Below are 21,962 nucleotides of genomic sequence, written 5' to 3'. Positions count from 1 at the left end.
TTGGGGGAGAGTTGGGTTTGGCTTTGCATACAGGGTCATTTTGGACTTTTGTTTTTTTCTGTTTTATCCCATCTGCTCTCCCTTTGTTCTTAGAKGAGATGAAGAGAGAATATTGGCCTCAGCTGTAGAATGAGCAGAAAAATTGTAGTGGTAATTTGGAGAGAAGTCAGACTTTTTTTAGCAGTCCTTTTGGTGTATTTGATTAAAAAATATCAGACTACAGATATTCTAGGAGCACCCAGTCTTACTGTGGGGATCCCAACATCACCTCAGGGGAGATAGAACTGTTGATTTGCATCAGCGCTGTGCTCACTTTGTTGCCCATGTTCTCGAATCCAGTGTTTCCATATATTCCTAACTTTCTCCTGCTTTGTTTTGTCTGTGAGGAAGCAGCCCGTGTTTCGGCTTGCAATGTAACAAAATWACACTTAGGTTTGGGGCCTTTTGTTATTCCTGGCAAGGCTGTCCCCCAGCTGCTGATGCTGAGCGCAGCCTCACGTGGGTCTGTGCTGTATCAGCGCCTTCTGACAGAGCTGCTGCTGAGCGCTTCTATTTCCATAGCGTGGACAAGGCTTCAGCCTGGGTAAACACTTTGCTATTGCAAGTTCCCTAAGCAATTCCTGGAGAAGTTATTCGATAGGGTATTTACCAAGCTGATTTAGAAATTCTCATGCAGCTGATACTTGCCTGGGCTTATGCAGCTGTTAAGAGAGATCACCCAAACAGGAATTGCATATTGTTGCCTTAGCAACTACTACTTCATATTGTGCTTGGAAATACRCAGTGCATCTTAAGGAATTGCTTCCAGCAAAAACACCCAATCAAAATAATTCTAAATAATTTCACAGAAGAAGCATAAAGGATGGCCTTTCCTAACAAAGACCATCATTCTTTGAAGCTTGGTTGCCTCGTTTCACTACCGCTTAGCTTGTTATTAGAAAAAAAAGCACAATAAAATTTAAAGAATCCAAATATTTGTTTACTCTTGCCACCATAATCCATCTGACTGCCAAATTGGCTGGAAGTTGAAAATATTCTTGAAAGATTCTCCTAAAGGCCTTCTTCTATTCTAGAAAATCRGCATTGGTAGGATGCTTTCCTATATTTTTGTTTTARATGTCAAGTTTCCTTAAGGGTAGAYTCTTTGTCTAGCTTTTTGTTTGTGAAATGTTGTRGGTATGAAAGGAAGACTAAACATATTTCACCTTTTCAGAGGATTCTTTCTCCTATTTTGAGATGATCTTTTTGTTTAGACTTTTTCTGTAGATACTTGCTACAATTTTATGRGGGTTGTTAATCTTTTTAAAAAGAGAGGGAGAAGCTTTTGCCGGTATTACATTAAGGCAGTTGTTTGACTGCCTGGTAGTCTCCAATACCAGTTTTGCATAGTGTTTTATGTTTAATTTTATATTGCTGTAGCAACTTCCCCAGCTCAGTGGTGACTCTTCGTGTAACAGTCAGAATTGGATTTTGCACTTGTGGAAACAGCATTTCAGAGAKCACAAGAAAACAGTGTCTTAGCAACCATGTGCTGGATCCAGAGAAAAGCCAGATTCTGACACCTCATCCTTTTGCTGCTTCAGCCAAGGTTTACAACRGAAAGATCCAATGAGAGAGACTGCTTTCAGAGGCAATATGTGTCTCCCGTTTCAGAAAACTTATTTTTCTTTTATAATATTGYCAATGAAATTTAGAAATGTAGTATGACAGAGTTGTCAACATACTACTTTTATTACCCCTTTTCTAGGCAATRAAAAGGAGAGACAAGCAAAATGCAAGCTTACAGAATTTAAAAGGAATCAGATATTTTGAGGACCAGTTGTCATTTTTAGGTCACYGCTCACATCTCTGAATATAATTTTCATCTAAGCTGCATGGCAGGGTTTGTATGTGCTGGGAGTAGCTACATTTTCCCAGCAGGAGACYAAATCAGAATGAAGCAGTCAGATTCAGGTGCACAGTAATAGAAAGGATCTATTTACCCTGAAGCATGAGCAGTGGGCCAAGAAARCAGAAGCAGTCTACTTCTATCTCTCACCTCCTTCTCTCCCTACCTTTCCCTCCCCCATTACTGTGCCAACAAATTCATAAGGGAACCAAAGAGAAGGTGTTCACTTGCTGTTAATGAGCTGCAGTGCCTGCTGCTGAAGGTTCTGAGGCGCTTTTTTGTTATGCTGATTCTGTACTCTTAGGGCTGGCTGTCTTTTAATTTATACCTAATCCTTCCTTCCAGCTTGCACAGCCTCAAGCCAGACTGGAAAATGGTTGAAAGAGTTTGTTCTGTGGGCATCTGTTGCCTGTGTCCATTCTGAATTTTGAATCGTGCTGTGGGAAGAGCAGTGTGGCTGAAGAATGTATGCCTAAAACAAAACAAAAATGTCATTTGGTTACATATTATTTCATAACTCATACATTTTGTGTGTTCTTTTCTTGAAAAATAAATTCTGMAGCTTTGTTTAAAGATGGCAGTTTAATAATGATGATTTAACAAAGTCAGCTTTGACAGTGAAATGAGACACCTGGCTTAATGCTGTCTGCTTTTAATTTGGTTTTCCAGAGTTCACTAGTTAAGAGCTAAATAGTTTCCTGTGTGTAAAGGCAACCACCCAGTGCTGTTTCCAAGGCTGAAAAAAACCTGAGCAACATAGGTATAGGAAAAACACTGAGAATTTTTGTTTTTTGCTAATTAGTGTCACTGTAGGACTGAGACAGCATTGCCTAAGTTTGGGAGGAAGAAGTAGGAATACTCGAAATCCATATGGTGAATTCAGCTGCTTACTCCACAGCACTGGAGTGGTCAGGTTCTCTGTTTCTGTCCTCAGGTGTAAAATGGGCCAGACACATATTTGCAAAGATTGATTATTGATGACTGATTATTGTATGATGTAAAAAAAAACCAGAACTCTAAATATTTGTGTCATTCTTGCTGCATTTCTGTGCAGGCTTATGCACTGAACATAACATAATAAAAAGGAGGCATTTACCCATCTGGAATTGGACAGCAGTTGTAACATGAGCCTTAGTGAAGTGGCAGCTGTCTGTGCTGCGTGCTAGAAAAGCATTTTTATCCCAGCATAAAAATTGTCATGCTCAGAGGCTGAACTATTTTAATGTACCCACATTTAAAGTCCCTAACAACTTTGTAGACAAGCTCAGAGACAAGTCCATTCTTTCCTTCAGAAAGGGAGGGATGTATGCACCCTCAATTTTGGAGGAGCTGTGCTGCATAGCAGAACAAAGAATCACAAAGGAGATTTTGAAAAGAGATGTGTTCTGGTACCATCAAAACAGGACCATATCATAAGTTTCTAGAAATTTCATTTCTTACAGGGAGGTTGTGGCCCACTTAGACTTCCCTGTCAGGGAGAGAAAACACCTACAATATGTAAACAGAAGACTTAGAGAATGGTTAATTACAATTTTCAAGAAATTTGGCTTCTATTTACAGAAAGATTCACATCATTTATAAAAAGTAGGTCCAGCAGTTCATCTCTGCTTTGTAGTGAATACGTCATCTACATAATTACTAAAATTTATTCAAAATAATTAGACCGCAACTGAAAAATCAGGAGAGAAGTAAACCAAAACTGATGTGGAATAAGCATTTTCTAAATTGTTTTTGCTTAAACTTTGTTACACTTAGTAAAGGTCAAATATGCATGGGCACCAGAAATATTCCATACATCAGAATAATCTGCTAAAACATACACACGTAAATTGTGATGGTGTGTATTCTTCATTGCCTGCTTTATGATGGATTTAAATAACAAATACAGGAAAACAGATTTTCATGTGGCTTCCAAKCCTTGTACTCAGGATGCTCCATGATGATTGAGGTCAGAATCCAAGCCAGCCTCCTTCAACATGAGGAGAGCTCCTSATCTATGCCACTGCGAATTGCACTAAGCCTGAAGGAGGCTTTGGCCACTCTCTCTAAATCAATGGAGGTGCTGCATGGGCAGTGTGTTTACTTCTATGGAAGAAATATGGAAATACAGTGATTATTAATTTATATTTTTTTTTTTAGCCAATCAGAGGCTCTTAAAAAAGGAAGAAAATTCAGATAAAAGAGCAATAAGGAGACATTGAGAAAGATCACATGCCATGGGCTCTGGCTTTAGGAATTAAAAAATCAAAACTGGTGCAATCATAGTCTTCATTGAGTAAAAAAAAAAAAAAATAAATCGGGGATATACATTACCTGAGTGTTACCCAGCAGTCACCACTTTTGGCATTGTAGCAATATTCTATCAAAGCATGTAAAAAGAGACAGTGCTTTGCATCCAAACTGTTGCAGTTTAAAAATCAGTCTTGTGTTTTATGTGATTCAGTCAGTTTTTGTTTAAAAAAGAAACAATTTGGCTGCAGCCAAGAAGGATTTTGAACATTTCTTACTGTTCATTTATTTTATAAAATCAGCCAGCTGGAGAAACTGCTTTTCATGGTTTCCATAAAGGAAAAACTGAGTTAAAGAATTATCATGTCAGAATTTCCTGTAGGATAAATGAAAATGAAATAAAAGTTCCTAAGTGATTTGATTACTGACTCAGAGATTTACAAAATTCCTGATGACTGTTGCAGTGCAGGAAGTGAACAAACCAGCAGCTTTGTTGCATTGTTTTTGGTGTAAACAAATTGCCCTTCTGCAAATTATATGACCAGTCCACCTTGGYGTGGGGGAGGTTGCTGGGCAAGGTTTTTTTGCTGTCATTCATAAGTATTTTCATGCTGTAGTCCATCAGGAAAAAAAAYAATGCTTCTGTAGGAAACCTTTCCAAATTGAGATGCCAGGGCTGAGTTTCCTCAGTTTTAGATACTTTGGCAGAATTTAAGTTCCCTGAGAGCTGGAACCCATGTGTACCTGTGGAAGGAGATGAAAGAATAGGAATGAAAACAAGATACTGAACTACTTCTGCTGGTACATGCCTGAAAAAAAATCATCAAAGGTTATTATAATTATGAATGTTATTAGATATCATGTCTGGTTTCTGCATATTTAAATTCTGAGAGAGGTGAAACTTAGGTACTTAGAGATCCCAGGGGAATAATTGCAGAAATGATGACATATTCCACTTTTTGAACAAATTTTAATACCAAAGCTGTGTTCTGCGTACTTACATTTCTTCTTAATTATACTTGGATGCAGGATAGATAGTAATTTTCTGTCTTACAAATGCATGTAGCCAATTAGTCTTGTAGATCATGAATACGCAATGGCCAACTCATTAAATGGAATTTTTCTTTTCTGTTGTTATGGCAAAAGAGTCTGCAAATAGCTGAATATTGTATCTCTCTGGGAGCTCAGCCTTGAGCCAAGGCTACAGATCCATAACTTCAGCAAATGGACAGTTACTGGGTTTACTTTCTGCTTGTTGCAGTGTGCCAGTCTTGTGTGTGTCTGTCTGTCTGTATGCATATACTGTAAATTGGTATAGGCTGTTTGGCTCCTCTGTGCTTCTGGTCCTCAGTTTAAATGCCATCATTCTGATGTTGTGTGAYGAATTTAGTCTTCCCGATTTCCTCCCATTCCCAAGAAATTCTGAGGCCAGAAGCTCACTCTGTGACCCACTGAGACATGGAGAGGAGATCTGGCCTCTTTTGGCTCCTGGAAGCAAAGATGAAAAAAACTGGCAATGTGTTTCTGAAGAAACCACAGCTTATATCAAATGATCTAACACAGGGGTTCTTTTTTCTTCCCTCTGATTTTTTTTTTATTTTCTTTTTTTTTTTTTNTTGTAAAATGCTTGCCATTCTGTCATCTGAGAGTACGAAGATAACACATGTAGCTTGGTCTGCCTCACAGGCAGGATTCATAGCCTCGACGAAGGCAGACTGTTATGACCAGAGAGACCCAGGGAACCACAAGACAACTGAAAAATGAGTTACAGATCCAATATTGCTTTGAGCCATGTTTGCTAATTTTCCGTATTGGTAAATAATAAATACGATGTGAGGACATGACTTGGTGATTGGCCTTGGTGCTTTTCAGTGGAAGTGCGTTTGCCCAAGGGTGAATGTTGCTTATCTAATATTTTGTCCTCCTCTTTTTCATAATATTGCCAGACAACTGACACTTGAACACTTCAGCGCTGCAGCAAATGTTCAGTTGTGATTTTTAAAAGCTGTGGTCTCAAATATTATAGAAGTAACCAAACCTCTCAGTTTAGGGGAAGTGTTCTCTGTAATCTTATTACTGGAGTAGTTATCTCGAGTGCCTTATTGACATGTTTTGCAAAACTCCTCTGGGGATTTGAATTTAGTACTCTGTTYTCTTGAAAATAATAATAAAACCACCACACTGTTAGTTACACTGGATTTTTGCTAAAATTTGAGTGTGTTTTATCTGTTGTTATTTGCGTTTCAGACTTCCCAGAGAATGGAAATTCTAAATGTGCTATGAACAATTAAATACCTCTTAAAAGTATGCTTAAATACCTCTTAAAAGTATGCAAAAATATACAAATTTTCTACTATTACCATTCTGTTATGGGGCCTGGAACTTGGGCAGTTTGCCCCTTCTGCTGTGTACCCCACAACTTGTAGTCCTGAGGAGTGAAGTCTAACTTCCTTCAGGGAAATGAGCTGGGTGCTCACTGTCTCCCTTGTTTTYCAGGGTTTATGTGGGAATGTTCTAGATAAATGCACAGGAAAGGGAAGTCAAGAGTTATTCTGTGAAGTCTTTCTGTTTAGGGAGTGGAGAATTATATATGTATCATGTGTATGTATATATATGTGTGTATATATATATATATATACACACAAACACACATATATATATATACACAGATACATATATATATATATATATATATATATATACTGTGATGTGGGTGTAATATTGCTGTTCCTATTTCTTTATGTTCTATTCTGCCATTAACTGTTAGAGAAATCTTAATCTTAGCTTATACTGCTTGAACCTTAAGGAATCAAAACTATATTATCCGCTCTGCACCTCGCTAATGCATATAGAACTTATGATGGAGGTCTTAAAACTTGTGTATAACAGCTGCCACTAAGATGGGGTGGGAATCTTTCTGGGCGAGGGGAGGGGAATTTAACTTTGCTCATAGATATTAAAACTTTGGAGTAGAATGTGAAAGCTTTTTGAGTCTCAAAATAGTAATGAAAGTGCTGAGTAAATTTAACTTGCCAGACAGTTGTAATTTGCAGAATGCATTTGTCAAATAGTTTGGAATTAATCCAGGGCACATTTAGATGGAAAAAGTAGAGATGGGCTCCAGTTATAAATATGAGCTAAATGTTCTCCCAGGTTTGCAGAAATTAAGCTGTACACTTCATTATAAACTCAGTAATGGACAAGACCAGAGGTGTTGTGTGGGGGATTTTGAACTTCAGGGAAAGTCAGATTTTGTTCCGTACCTGCTTGGCCCCTAAATGCAACTGATTTGTCTTGGCATCTTCCATGTAATTTCCATTTAATTTTAAAACTGGTGCTTCCGTTAAACTGTGTTAGTGCATTTGAAGATTGGGAAGTATAACTGGAGGTTTTCTAGACCAGTGTTTATTTTGCCTTTAGTATGCTGTGTCTGTGAATTGTTAAAAACTCTTTCTGAGTTTTTGTAATATGCAATGTTGTCTCCACTCTGATGGAAATTGGTGTGATCTCATGAGTAAAGTGAAGTGAGATCACTAAGAAGAGATAGAGATGCACCAGCATAGAAAATAATAAATGTGGCTTTTTAAGAAAAGATATCCTTTTGGTGGCTGATTACAGCATTTTTTCATTAGTTGAATGAAGATATAATGGACTTTGTTCACATCTGACATTTTTATTTCCTATCATGTTAATAAGTAAAAATCAGTTTATATTTCTGAACTGGATTTTCATSTTAAGCCATTACAGCCCCACAGTTWTAGCTCTCAAATCTGAGTTTCAACCCTGTTTTAGACTCTTTTAAGTAAGGTTTCCTCTACTTCACTTTCTTGTTGATACAGAAGTTCCTCAGAAAATTTGATTATTCCTGCTAAGAATATTTGTTTGTAGTTGCAGTCCTCTTCTCAGTATAATTCATTGGTTTTGCTTTCTGAGTCATCTCTCATCTTCTGTTTTCCAGGTTGGAGAGAGGCAGAGAGTTCTGGTAACAGAAGAATCCTTTGACTCCAATTACTACGTTGCTCACAATCCTTTCTATGAGCAGGTACAGTTAAATAAACCAAATGTCATCTTTTTGTTTTATCTGATAATCTCAGCAACACAGTGTGGCAGAGTGTGAAAGAACTAGTGAAAAAATAAGAAGCATTTTCCAGGAAACATGTGACCATCAAGACTTTTTTTATGAGATATTTTATTCCTGTTTTGTAAATATAATTTACCTGAAATTATATTAAGAAATATAACATAATATGTTTGAATGTTTAAGTTGGGTGTTTGAGTACAGCATGTTTTAAGAAGCTGTTAATTATTGCAGTAATTTTAATTTCTATGTCCCCAAAGCATTGGTTTCTGAATAGTTGAGACATGACAGTTTGCATAYATCTTTCTGAAAAGTCTTTCAGAAAATGTGATTTGCAAAAAAAAAAAAAAAATTCTAACAATAAAAGGATCAGAAGCTTCTTCAGATTAGCAACTTCAGCATGGTATGTTGTATTTCATAGAATCATACAATGGTTTGAGCTGGAGGGGACCCTGCTGGCCACCCCTCTTTGGATGCAGCYCAGGGTACAATTGAATTTCTGTATTGTGAGCACACATTGCCAGCTCTGACCGCCTCTCACCCGTGACACCCTCCCATGTCCTTCTCATCAGGGCTGCTGTCAGTGACTTCTTCTCCCAGTCTGTACTTCTGTCTGGGATTGCCCCAGGTGCAGCACCTTGCACTTGTTGAACCTCRTTATATTCTTGTGGGTTCACTCCTAAGGCTTGTGTGGGTCCCTCTGAATGGCATCCCTTCCTTCCCTCCCTTCTTTCTGTGTACTTTCTATAGATGAATTCTTGCCACACAAAAACAAAAGTATCTTTGAGCAAGGAAGGAAGTACAACATCTATTTCACAAAATTGGGGTTTTTGCTCAAAAGCAGATAACTTGTTTAAAACCAATAAAATTGCCTTTTGTGAATCATCATGATTTTATTCTATTTTCTTGCACTAAGCTGTCTACAGTTTGCTTTTGCTACCCTTAGGTATTCAGTTTTCTGAATCTGGAGAGACTGTAGTAATGGCTGTGCTTCTAGAGTCACCAATAGTGCTTTCTTCTGCTTTCGGGTTGTGTTACAGCATTTATTTATTTATTTTTCCCCAGTAGTAAGCAACATTGCTATTCCTGAATAACTGTTTCTGTTAGAAACAGATCTGGGTCACTAATTACTTTTCCGTCACTTTTTTTTTTTAAATAATTTTTTTTTTGTTGCATGTCCAACTTCTGTCTAAGTCTTATGTATTGCTGCTCCTTGATTTTGTAGCTTCTCAGTCAGAGTTGAGGTACATGGTCTTTCATACAGAGATTAAAAAAAAAATTCTTGAGGCTTTTTTGTTCAATGCTTATTTTATTGAAGCTTAATTAATTAAATGAAAATCAATACATACAGGAGAAAGTGTTGATGTTTTGTGATATGTTTGTACAGCACCTAATACAGCTCATGACTGGGACAGGTAAAGAATTCATGAAATACAAATAGTAACATAGGGAGTAATTTTAAATTCTATTAGGGAAGAAATGCTTTCCATGRTGACAGTGTAAATCTTTTCCCTAAAATCTTATGTGCAGTATGTTTCACAAGGATAATATCCTACTGCCCACCCAGGTAAGCACAAGAATCGGAGCTAGTAACTAAGACAAATAGCAGTAAATGGAATGATAGTAAACTGAAAACCACTCTAAAGTCTAAACATCATATTACATATTATTGCAAACTGAAGCTCAGAGTCTTGGTGTAGTGTTCTGTTAACTCAAATAGTTATCAAATGTGTTCTGTCTTTGCTGAGCTCATCTGTACTAAAMGAATTTGCTATTAAGCCCTCAAGAGAGCTCCACTGTCAGACTTTGTGGCTGAGCTRCAGCTGACGTTTGTGGAGGTTTAGGTGATAGAGTTTACATTGAACAGAGTAGTCTAAAGTGACAAGGGAGTGCTGTGCCAGACTGACAGCCAAGGTGAGAGTTTCTATAACTTAGAAGGTGAGAGTGTTGCTGTAACTTAGTTTCTGAGATATATGATTGAGGGTTTTTTCCTCACAAATCCTTACATCAAAAAATGTCTGAGTGTGTGCCAAGCCTGGATTTTGATTGTTTATGGTACCTCACTGTTACTTTCACTTAACCTCTTTCTTTTTCTGAAGTTGGGTTTATGTTGAGTTACTGCCCTTTTGCATGTGGAGATACAAGATTTGCAGATGTCACAAAGTGTCCCAGTGACTTTGCTACCTAATTTCCCTTTGATTTAAATTGGCCCAAGTTGAATTACATGGGAATAACTGTGATCCAGTCACRCTGTAACACCCTCTCATCATTAGCATCACTGGTGGTGATTTCCTCCAAGTGGGACAATTGACAGTTGTGATAGGTGAAAATGGAGAAGCAGTGTTTGGCAACAAAACACTCCAAATGTGGGTGGCACGGATTCTTTTCCTCTTAAAAATCCTCTGCACATGTAGTCTTAAAAGTTAAGCCATTTTAAGGCATTTCAATTTCAGCATCAAAGAATCAAGATATAAAGATGTCATCATTGCCTTTGAAAAGCTCTACTCAGCCCTGGTGAGGCCACACCTGCAGTGCTGTGTCCAGTTCTGGGCTCCTCAGGACAGAGAGACACGGAGCTCCTGGAGATGGTTCAGTGCAGGGCAGCAAAGATGATTGAGGGACTGGAGCATCTCTTACAAGGACAGGCTGAGGGAGCTGGGCCTGTTCAGCCTCAAGAAGAGGTGACTGAGAGGGGACCCCATCAATGTCCATCAGTGACTGAAGGGAGGGTGTTGAGAGGATGGATCCAGGCTCTTTGTGTTGCCAAGCAATAYGATGAGAGGCAAGGGGCAGAAACTGATGCACAGGAAGTTCCACCTGAGCATAAGGAAAAGCTTCTTTTCTGTGYGGGTGACCATGCACTGGAACAGATTGTTCAGAGAGGGTRTGGAAYCTCCCTAGCTGGAGRAATTCCAGAACCATCTGGGTGCAATCCTGWGCCATGTGCTCTATGATGACCCTGCTTGAACAGGGAGATTGGACCAGATGACCCCTCTGAGCTCCCTTCCAACCTGACCCACCCTGAGTTTYTGTGTGTGGATGAGCTTCAAGTAAATGTGACTAAATAAGTCCCCGTGCCTCAATTTTTCATTGTAAACAGTGTAAAAAAATATAATTTCAACAGAAAATACTCCACCTTTTTAACTGCTTTTCTATTTTAGARCCATTTTAACTCCACTTATTCTTCCAACAAAAATTGTTGCTCCAGTATGTTGGGCTATTTCTTTTTTAAAATGCATGAACTAGGAACATCTGTTATGTCCTTTTTTGTGCAGTGGGACTGTCTGATATCATGGTTGTGCAAATTCAAGAAAGGGTGGCATTAGTTGCTGACCCAAGAAACAGTCATCTATTTTTACAGGCATTCATTGTCAATCATGCATCTCAGCTGCAAAAGATCTGCACAATCAAAATAAAGGCTTGTGCAAAGAGAAACAAGGGTAATAATTTCTCTCCTGAAGCCTTCACAGACTCCAAAACATTTTTTTTTTAGAAGGTGTCATGGGACAGAGATGGAAATAAGAAGCTTTACAGCAGTCTGTTGGAACTGTGTAGTACAAATGCCCTTGGGAACTGTTAGGGTCWGGATTCAAAAGGTTCAACTCAGGCCCAGCTTTCTCATCAATCAAAAAATATAACTTAAGGAATTGGTTGGAGCTGAAAAGAGCTGAGCTAACAGTGCAAAGCTCTCGAAGAATGCAAGCTGGAGACCCTACTGGGTCAAGTGTGTTATGGGCTGTAGGGTATGCTGGTGACTAATAAGTTTTAGGATTYTCTCTGATGTTTATCAAAAATCTTTTTTTTCTGAGTGGATACTAGAGACGCTAATGTTCTTTCTGGTATTTAGTAACTATGTCTTTATTTTATTTCAAAGATTCTTGTGCCAAAAGATCCTCTGTTAATGGGTAAGATGGTCGAAGTGAATATTTATGAAGCTGGGAAACATTTTATGAAGGGGCAGCCAGTGTCAGATGCCAGAGTTCACACTGCATCCATCACCAGACCGTTAGCAAAAGGAGAAGTTTCTGGTTTAACAGAGGTGAGTAAAAGACATTTTCTGCTTTMCTACACTGGTAAATCTGCAGCTGTTCAAGCAAAATGATTCCATGCTATGTATCTGTTATCATTTTATAGTTCCCATTTATATATGCATGAAGCTTTAATCTTTTCTGACAGATTGAAATCTGAATTCAAAGTATGTTTTTGCTGATGCCCGTAGCTTTACTTTGCTGACTCTAAAGGCAATAATACTTGTTTCTTGTTTCAAGGTGCAAGATGGGGAAAGAACAGAATTGAAAATATTGAATTGAAAATACTAAGCACCAAAAATTATATAATTCAATGTATTTCAGTTTAGTGGAAGACTGAATCAGTGTACTTTTTTTACAAAGCTATTTTTAAAAACAATGCATATTGATTACATATATGGGAAAACAGGTCTAAACACAATTCAGAGACTCAAAATTAATWGATGGGTAGAGGTATGGAATATTTGCAATATATTTTGGAAAAAGGTCAACATCAGATTTAGTCATGTAAAGAAAACCAAACTCTTTTAAAAAGAGATCTGATTCTTATTTTAGACCTCAGTAGATATGGCTGTTAGCCAAGTATTCTCATACATTTCATGGAGCTCTAGTTGTAAAAACTGATGGAGTGTGAAATGAAAATGTGTATCACATTTCTAAGCATCATTTGATGTCCTTTCTCCAGCACTGTTGTTAAGATTGCAAAAAAATATGTAGCACATGGAAGAAGGATGATTGGTTGTTTATCAGCCACGTTACTGCTTTTACAGTAAATTGCTGACAAGTATTAAAGTGTATACATATCCTTGTTTATGTTCTAAGCAGTCACAYTTAAAATACATCATAAAGGCATTCCTGAGGTGACCAGTGTTAAGCTGAGCTCCCTGGTCTCTTGAATAAGCGTGGCTGTGGAAACACAGGGCAGCAATAATGCACTCCCTGTAATGCACCTACTATAATGTGCTCAGCAGATCATGACACTTAAGCACAAACACCTTACTAAGCTCTCCATTAATATTGTCTGTGTGTATTGGCCTGATAAGGGTCTGTAAGAGTGAAAAAAAAMCAGCTAAAACCTTCAAATTGTCTGGTTGGACTATGTAGCTATTTAAACACAGCTGATTTTTTCATCAGAACTTTTTTTTTTAGTAATGTCTGGAACAGAACCAAGACTGTCATTAAGATGAGTATGTGCTGCCAGAAGCTTGTAGATGGACAAGCAGTCAGACTCTTGACTGACTTTTTTTTTTGTTCTTAAAATTGAGAGATAAWGTTATTAAAATCAAGGATACTGATTATTTTCATAAGGACTCATTGAGATATATGGATCTGGTCCTACCCTTTGGATAGACATGAGCAAGTACCTGAAACCCGCCCCCCCATAAACAGCTTCAGCAAGTAAATGATAAGACAAATTGCTTTTCATGACTTTTGTGGTTACCAGCGTTCCTTCAAGGGAGTATCTTATTTATGATGGGTCCAGTGGAAATGTTAGGAATTTTTGTTTAGTGGAAAAAATAGAATTTCTGGATTTCAGTAAATGGAATATCATTGGTACATGAAAGCTGCAGCTGAAAGCTTTTGATCACTCTTTGCCTATGTATAATACATAGAACATGAACTGAAATTCTTAGTGGGAAGTTCTTCCTGAAAAATCATACATATAAATAGCAAATTCCTTTACATTTCCAGAAAAAAAAAATAAAGTCAGTTTGCCACAAAAGTTACTTTYGGTTTCTGGCTGGTTGCAAGATACAATTTGGTTGGCCTGCTGGGAAACACTTCCTGCTGCATGTGCTTAAAACATGTAATTCTACCCAAAGATGCTTTGAGGAAGATAAAAGGGGCAGCATATGTCATGTGAGCCCTTTATAGTTTGCTATGTGCAGGGATGGCAGGTTGGGGAAAGATGGAGGCAGCTCAGAACAGATGAATTCACATACTCACTCAAAAGTAGCAAAATATCTTGGATCTTTAACAAGATCCCAAGTGTCTCYGCTAGGTTTTCTGCAGCTTGCAGAACTAAAGTCTTGGATAACTTTTCCACTGTGCACAGAGATGAGCAAAAAATAGGGTCTGCTCATTATTGATGGTGTTTTCATTAACTTGCATAGGACACAGTAAAACATGTTTCAAAATCCATCACAGCTGTACTTCTCTGTAATACAAAATACTCACAGAAAGTGAAAGCTTTTTAAACTGTGTTTTTTAAGGAAATTAATCCTATGGCTAAACAAGAAAGTTATAAAAATTGAGAGCACCATAATCGAGAATGTCAAAGCAAGTCATAAACACATCCTAAGCGAGAAGATGCTTCTGTAGAGGCTGTGAGGAGRAGCACCTCCAAAGGATCAGAGCTTATCTGCTATTGTGTGTTCTCTTTCTCATCTATACATAACCCTCAATGATTCTTTTCTGACAAATTCAGAGGGAGCACCACCAGCAACATGTGTGTCTGAAGGAACAGTTGTGAGCCTTTTTTTTTTTCCATTTTGACTGAGTGACTGTGAGGGTAAAGTGGTCCAAAGAAATAAAAGTAGGTCRCCAACTGGAGTCAACAGATTTGACTGAAAAAGAGAGAATGCAAAATGCAAAAACACAAAGGACAATTTAGAGACTCAATCAAATATTCACACATTGTGTATCTGTGACAAGTGGGCARATATATATAGAATTAATCCAGAGTATTTCYMGCAYATCTTCATTGCATGCTTWTTCAGTGTATGAGGAGCACAGCTGWTATGCATATCCATTAATGTACTAATGAAGTAGAATGTCTTACAGTTATTATATTCTTTAAGGAAAAAACTGCAACCAAGTAGATGGGCATAGAAYAAGGTCTTGACATTCAGTAATGTTAGGCTCTGTGGCAGAATTTGGAACAGGAAGGACAGWAGAGTCTTGGGGTCAGCAGCTCAGGTTAAAAAGCTGTCAAAGCAATCAGACTTAGCARTTGTAATTGACATATTAAGTAGTAAACTGCACAAGTATTTGCCAGGATTTAAAATTTTTTTTTACTTCTGCATGATTTTCTTTTTTTTAAGCCACTCAAAAGGTTCCAAGCTGCACAATTTTAGAGGAAGGCTAATTGGGGGGACAAACACATTTTGAAATTTCAATTGACTGAGATCTCCTGTAGACTTACGTGGATTTAAAATAATAGAACCATGTTCAGAAGACATAGATTGCAGAGGATATATAGGTGAAAGTTAAAGTTGATGAAGCATGAACACACATGTGTAAACACATTTTTGGATTTGGTTCTAGTAAATTTAACATAGGATGTAAGTGAACTGGACATTAAAAAGTAGTGACAGTAACCTTAAAATGAACATTCRGACAAAACAAACCTGTCATGAGTTACTAACTGCAATTACAAATATCATCAAAGCTTTGATCAAAATTCAGTTCTGTTAAGTTTCACAGGAACAAGAAGAAGATGTAAATGCTGCAGATGTTCCATCCTTTCATTGAGGTAGTCTTGGAGTTGATGAAGCATTAGCAGTGTACCTCAGCATTTTGAGATTCAGTAAAATAATTTAGCATCTCTTCTGTGTTCTTAAGCACTCTGGTAAACTTGTCTCTGAGGATTTGGAGGTGGGTTTGCAGTGCGCATAGTGTTGAGTATATTATCATTGGATAATATTTTTGAAAAGTCAGCATTGCATGTCTGAATGTAATCTAAGTTTAAAAAAAATTAATATTTGTATTAGTTTTATTTGGCTGTATTTAGGGATCTTGACGTTTCTCAGCAGCATAAAGTAAAATACCTAATAAATGTATCCTGTTTACAGACAAATGTTTGCCCAAAATTAATCACTGAAAAAAAGTAAAAATCTGCAAGAATATGCTCTCTTGTTAGAACCAGAAATAGGGTATGTTATGCTTCTGTACTCCAAAAATAATTCTGGTTGTTTACATATGTTCTGCGACTAGAGGAAAAAAAATACTGTACGATGAGAAATATAGAAGAGACCAAAGGGCTGAGGGAGAAAAAGGAAAGGCTGGCTACCTGCCAGAGTTGCAGTTCATTGCCAAAATCAAAGCCCCATAAGTCTGAGGGCCTTTGGTGGGAAATTTTAATCAGATGGAAAATTAAGGCAAGAGAAAAAAAATAGTTTTAACAGGCTGTTTAATCCCCAGTCATGATTATTTTATATTCATAGTTCATGTTTCTGTAATGCGTCTATGACTGACTGACTTCCTTTCCAAACAAATATAGGCACATCTTCCATTTTCTTTTCTGTTTTTCATTGGTTTCTGTGATGACATTCTCCATGTCTAACACTTCCCCTATGACCGACATCTGCTGGGAGCCTCCATTTGCAATATCTCCTTTTGTGTGTCTGGGATCTTGATGCCCATCTCTGTGGCTCTCAGGCCATGGAAATACTCACAGCTGGCCTATGGAACTAGTAGTTATTCAAATCATTGGGATCTTTAGAGGAAATGAGGAACAAGACAGTTAGCAACCAATTATTTGGTCATACTGCTTGTTCCTGTTTTCTCCCCCATCCTACCTGCATTTTAACTGGCACAATAACCTGCAGTAGGTTATTGTGGCATTGGACTTCTGGATGCTAATGAAGAGTATTATCTAGTTAAGTTAGCAAAACATGACCTCTAAACATTACCCAGCCTTTTTTCTGATGTTAAGAAACAGGAAAAATGCGTTTATCAAACACYTCTTTATAGCCTGCCAGAAAGCATATTCAACAAAGCATGGCTTAAAGGAAATTCTCTGATCTCAGGTAGAAAGGGTGCTTCACTTGCAGGCAAAATAAAATGGAGAAGGGGGAAGAAAATAYCTTCTGCTGGAACAGAAATGAAAGAGATCATGTCAGAATTAAGATCTCTGTATTGGAAACTTCCTTCAAGGACTTTGAAGGAAATGTGGAAGATGTGTTTTAATTAATAAGCACAGTTTTTGCATGTGCTGGAGTTTCAAAGTGGTGGAAAATTTGGTCCCTGAACAAGGAAATAGAGATTAATTAGAGATTTAGGGGGAAAAGGGAACAAGGAAGCAAATTTTGGATTAAAAAAATGGCATAAAGRTGTGAGTAGAGGAATCTTCCATAAAATTTCAGAAATAGAAACTTRGAAAGTATAAGAAATGCTAATGAAAGATTGGAATTTCCAAAGAAGAAATAGAAACTAATGAAAATATASCCTTTACATCTCTCAGAAAGCTACTTTGCAAAGGGATCTTTGTATCACAAAGTCCAAGAAAGGGCAATTTGAGAAACATATGGGTAAGTTTTTTTTTAAGAGAAACATACTGACAAAAAATGAGAACATCTTCTATGCAAAATAATTTTGAAGTAATGCTTTATGAAAATACAGTGCACTACTTGGTGGTCTTGCATTCTTAGGAACATTCTTTTGTTAAATCAGTTRCACTCTCTCCCACTTTCTGACACCTCTTTTGTGACACCAARCTGAGTGGTGCAGTTGTCACAYCTGAAGATGGGATGCYATCCAGAGGGACTTGGACAAGCTCAAGGACTGGGCAAGACCAAGTACAARGTGCTGCTCCTGGGTCAGGGCAATYCCTGGTATCAGTGCAGGCTGGGGGATGAGCAGATCCAGAACAGCCCTGCCCAGAAGGACTGGGGGAGCTGGTGGATGAGAGACTGGGCATGAGCCAGCCATGGGCATTCCCAGCCCAGAGAGCCAAATGTGTTCTGGGCTRCATCCAAAYCAGGGTGGGCAGCAGGGCRAGGGAGGGGATTCTGCCCCTCTGCTCTGCTCTGGTGWGACCCCACCTGCAGGGCTGCMTCCAGCTCCAGAGYCTCCAGCACAGGGAGGACATGGACCTGTTGGGATGAGTCCAGAGGAAGCCACTGAGATGATCAGAGGGATGGAGCACCTCTCYTRTGAGGAAAGGCTGGGAGAATTGGGTTTGTTCAGCCTGGAAAAGAGGAAACTTTGGTGTGTTCTAATTGTGGCCTTCCAGTATCTGAAGGGAATCTGCAATAAAGATGGAGAGGGACTATTTACATGAGCACATAATAACAGGACAAGGGGAAATGCATTCAAACGAAAAGAGAGTAGGTTCAGAAAAAAATTTTTTACTATGAGGGAAGGAGGCACTTGAACAGGTTGCCCAGAGAAGCTGTGGGTGCCTCATCCCTGGAAGTGTTCAAGGCCAGCTTGGATGGGGCTTTGAGCAACCTGGTCTAGTGGAAGGTGTCCCTGCCCATGGCAAGGGGGTTGGAAMAAAATAATCTTTAAGGTCATTCCAGTGCAAGCCACTCYATGATTCTCTGAAAGAACTGATTGTAGGGTGAGGCATATAAGTACATAGTGCTTTTGCGTATATTAATCCGTTTTATTTAATGTGTTACTTGTATTCCCTACTGGTTGTAAATAGAGGTCATAAAAGATGATGTAAAATCCTTCTTAATTAATCTTTTTTTTTTCTCATGTTTTCTTCTGTTATTTCTTCTGTTATTTCTGTTATTTCTTCTGTTATTACTATAAAATTAATGTAATAAGAGAGATAGTCCTTTTGAAGAGCAGAACTCAATGCCACCTGTGGATATTTTTTAAAAACACCTTGGAAAAACTTGGTTTTTTCCTGAAAAAAGAACAAAAATTTATCATGTGCTGTACCTTAGATGCTGATTTTCATCATCTACACATTATCTACATGCTGTGTTGGCTTTGCTTATTTGGAGATTTGAGTTCACTTGAATTTTTCTTCTGCCTGAAAGCCCGTTTCTCTTCTTAGAGTTTGAAGCTTAGGGTGGATTCTTTCCTATSTGCAGATTTTTCTTGCTGGGTTTAGATAAGCACTGGTTTGAATTGTGTAATGGTTGGGGAAGTTTAATAGATGCTGATCTTTAGGAGTATACTTAGCTCATATTTGTGACAAATACTTGAGATGTAGGTGAGCCAYTTTGGGTCATGGATATGGGCTGGGTGACTTCTGTTTCCAGCCTTCTGTAATTCTATGAACATTTTAATTCAGCCATTTGAGGACTTGCAAAARGTGCTAAAATACATGGAGGTGATTTTAGACAGCAAACCCAAGAGCCAGCATAAGACCTTCACCAAGTAGTTTTGTCCTGGGTTTTTTCATTTAATGGGCAYGTKGTCTTTCTGCCCATCCCTCTGGCARGGCTGAATTTCAACTAGAGTGATGAAAGCTCAGCTAAAACAACACATTTTACATAGACCCTTTTGCAACAAATGCTCACCACAGTCCACTTCAGGTGAAAAAATCTGAACTTTAATTTATTTGCTTTTCATTTCCTCAGCAGACAGTGTTATTTTGCTGAATGTCACTGTTTAATCACTTTAAATTACATAATTATGTTAATCCTGTTCAGTGCATGTAATAAATGGAAATAGTAATGGCTATGAGGATTCAACTCTAAGTCATTTTCTGGAGAATAAGAAAAGGTTAAACAGAAATGTTCTACCCCTTCTGCCTCCAAAAGTAAAACTCCAAGCGCTAAAATAGTTCTGTCATTTTTGTGTATTATTTCTAGAACTTAACCTGCTGATGCTGCACTGCAAGATCAGGGAGTGGGTTCTGCTCTCTSTTGGCATAGGGACAAATTGAAAGTCTGTAGCCATGGTAATTTTAACTACTTGACACTCCCTGTAATATTTAGGAGTTTCTTTTAAAATAATTTTTCTTTTCCATGAGATCTCTAACTAACAGATTCTTTCGRAAGAATCAAATAGCATTTGCTTTAAGTAATCCTTTATTGCTTAATGTACTAATGTTCGTTAAGTTTTAATTGGCTTTCATGAGAAAAATACAGAAGCCACAAATTTTCTCAATCTTTATGTGGTTTTGGAAGTCATCTACATCCAATCCACAAAAAATCATTATAGGCTTGAATTTTATACATCTCCAGTTGACTTTAATACACAGAAAATTGAAGGATATTCAGTCATGCGTGCATTTAATCTCTGCTTGTATTTAGTCATCCCTTTTMTTTTTATTAGTCATCCCTTTTCTTTTTATTACTCTTTAGATCACCCAAAGGCACACGTAGACAGTGTTTATCTCCCCATTCCTTCCCTGTCTGTCTTTTCCCTTCAAGCAAACATGCAGCCAGAGGCATCAGATATTTATTTCTTGAATGGATGTTATTTCTGTCTGTTCCTCATGTATTGAAGCTATAATCTGAATAGCCTTTCTACATGAATACTTGAAAGGGACAACACAAAAAAAGGCACATGGAGCTCATGATCCAGCTTTCCCCATCACTAAATGAAAGGTCAGTAGAAGGTTTGAATTTACACATACAAAGTTCTGGAATGTTGAACTTCCGCCTCTTAGAAATGTATTTGTTGCCAAGACCATTGAAGTGTGATGATTCATTACCTTTGAGATTGTTTTGAAGGGCAATAAAAATTACAGTCATGACTTTAAGCTATTTTTTAACGAAAACCTCTTTTAAAAGTGTATCTCATTTCAAAGAAATTACCAAACCATGTCAAAGGTACTGCCATGTTCTGTATCCTTTGATATTATTATGTGTTCAAAATTTTTATTAGATTCTGAGTTGATGAATGAGTTTCTAATAGTCTAATAATCATCCTTTGTGTTCTTGCTCTATGATAATGAGAATTGCTAAGGTTTACATAAGTTTTCCAAGTAACTTTATTTTTTTTTATTCTGACAAATCTATTGAAAGAGTGTTGAACTGATCTGGCAACATTAGGATTAATTACGAGTTATACTAGGATACCCAGATCCATTTTTAATCATCATTTTACAGTCAGACTTTATAATATTTGGACATAGTGATTTGTGTTTGTGCTTTTCMTATATTTGTCAAAAACATTAGACTCTTATTTTTATTTTATTTTGTGGTGTCAAGGGTAAGAAGAAGGAGAAGAAAAGGTTTTTCAGTAAGAGAAAATAAAAAAAGGTTTTGTCACTAGTAAATTGTAGTTGTGGGAGATGTCTGCATATAAGAATTCAAAGGCAAATTTGCAGGAGCTATACCTTTGACTGAAGTTAAATTGCAATTGAATAGTAATGATGAGGTGGTAAGGATAGGGAGTAGTAGTTTGGTGACTACAGTGGAGAAAAGGTAGCTTAAAATATTTAAATACCGTACTTCAGTGAAGGAAATGTGAAACTCACAGCCTTACATTGAGTCAACCAAGCATATACTCCTAACTACACTAGAATATCTAAAGAACTTACTGTGACTGTTGAACACATTAGAGTAATTGTGTGCTCAACGACAGTCCACAGAGTGTTGTAGCATCTAAGCAAGCTTAGAAACTGGTGCTTACTCAAAGGTCACAGTAACTTTGTGTTTGTGTGGGCTGTATTCCATATCAGGTTTAACAGTCCCTCCAGATCCTTTATCATGCCATTAGCTATTAAAGTGTGTTGTTGCAGTTTTACTGGACCAAACAACAATAGAAATAAACCCTTGCCCTCTSACTACAATCTCTCCCACTGAGATTTTTTTAAAGGAGTCTTCTCAAACTACAGGAGAAATAATTGCTTATAAATTAAAAGTTTGTGATCTTTCTTTACGGAACTTGGCTCAGTGCCTGTTGGTTTTCATGGGACCTGACTCCTAAACTGAGCTTTAGGATCAGTTCTTATTTGTAGCAAGTTCCAAAGCAAGCTCTTCCTGTGGGTTTTATTGAAGACCATTAAGTAAAAGAAACACCTACAAAACTTACTGGTTATTTAAKTACTTCATTAAAGACAGCTTTACTTGTGGTTAATATACAGTACACCAATTGTGATAAC

The 21,962-nt window shown here is 37.6% G+C and overlaps 1 protein-coding gene across 2 annotated transcripts in view; it reads left to right on the top strand.

Moving 5' to 3' along the window:
• CDKAL1 (CDK5 regulatory subunit associated protein 1 like 1) overlaps nucleotides 1–21,962 on the top strand; it is a 378,644-nt gene that overhangs the window by 343,513 nt on the left and 13,169 nt on the right. For both annotated transcript variants that reach the window (XM_057377905.1, XM_057377904.1), the window contains exons 13-14: nucleotides 8,076–8,159; nucleotides 12,070–12,234. In XM_057377905.1, the coding sequence (XP_057233888.1) occupies nucleotides 8,076–8,159; nucleotides 12,070–12,234 (249 nt within the window). The remainder of the gene's footprint in view (nucleotides 1–8,075; nucleotides 8,160–12,069; nucleotides 12,235–21,962) is intronic.

Source organism: Malurus melanocephalus, unplaced genomic scaffold (genome assembly GCF_030028575.1).
Source record: "Malurus melanocephalus ecotype Western Australia unplaced genomic scaffold, MMel_1.1 scaffold_332, whole genome shotgun sequence".
NCBI lineage: Eukaryota > Metazoa > Chordata > Aves > Passeriformes > Maluridae > Malurus > Malurus melanocephalus.
The sequence above is the reverse complement of the archived record's forward strand: the minus strand, read 5'-3'. Positions and strand labels throughout refer to the sequence as shown.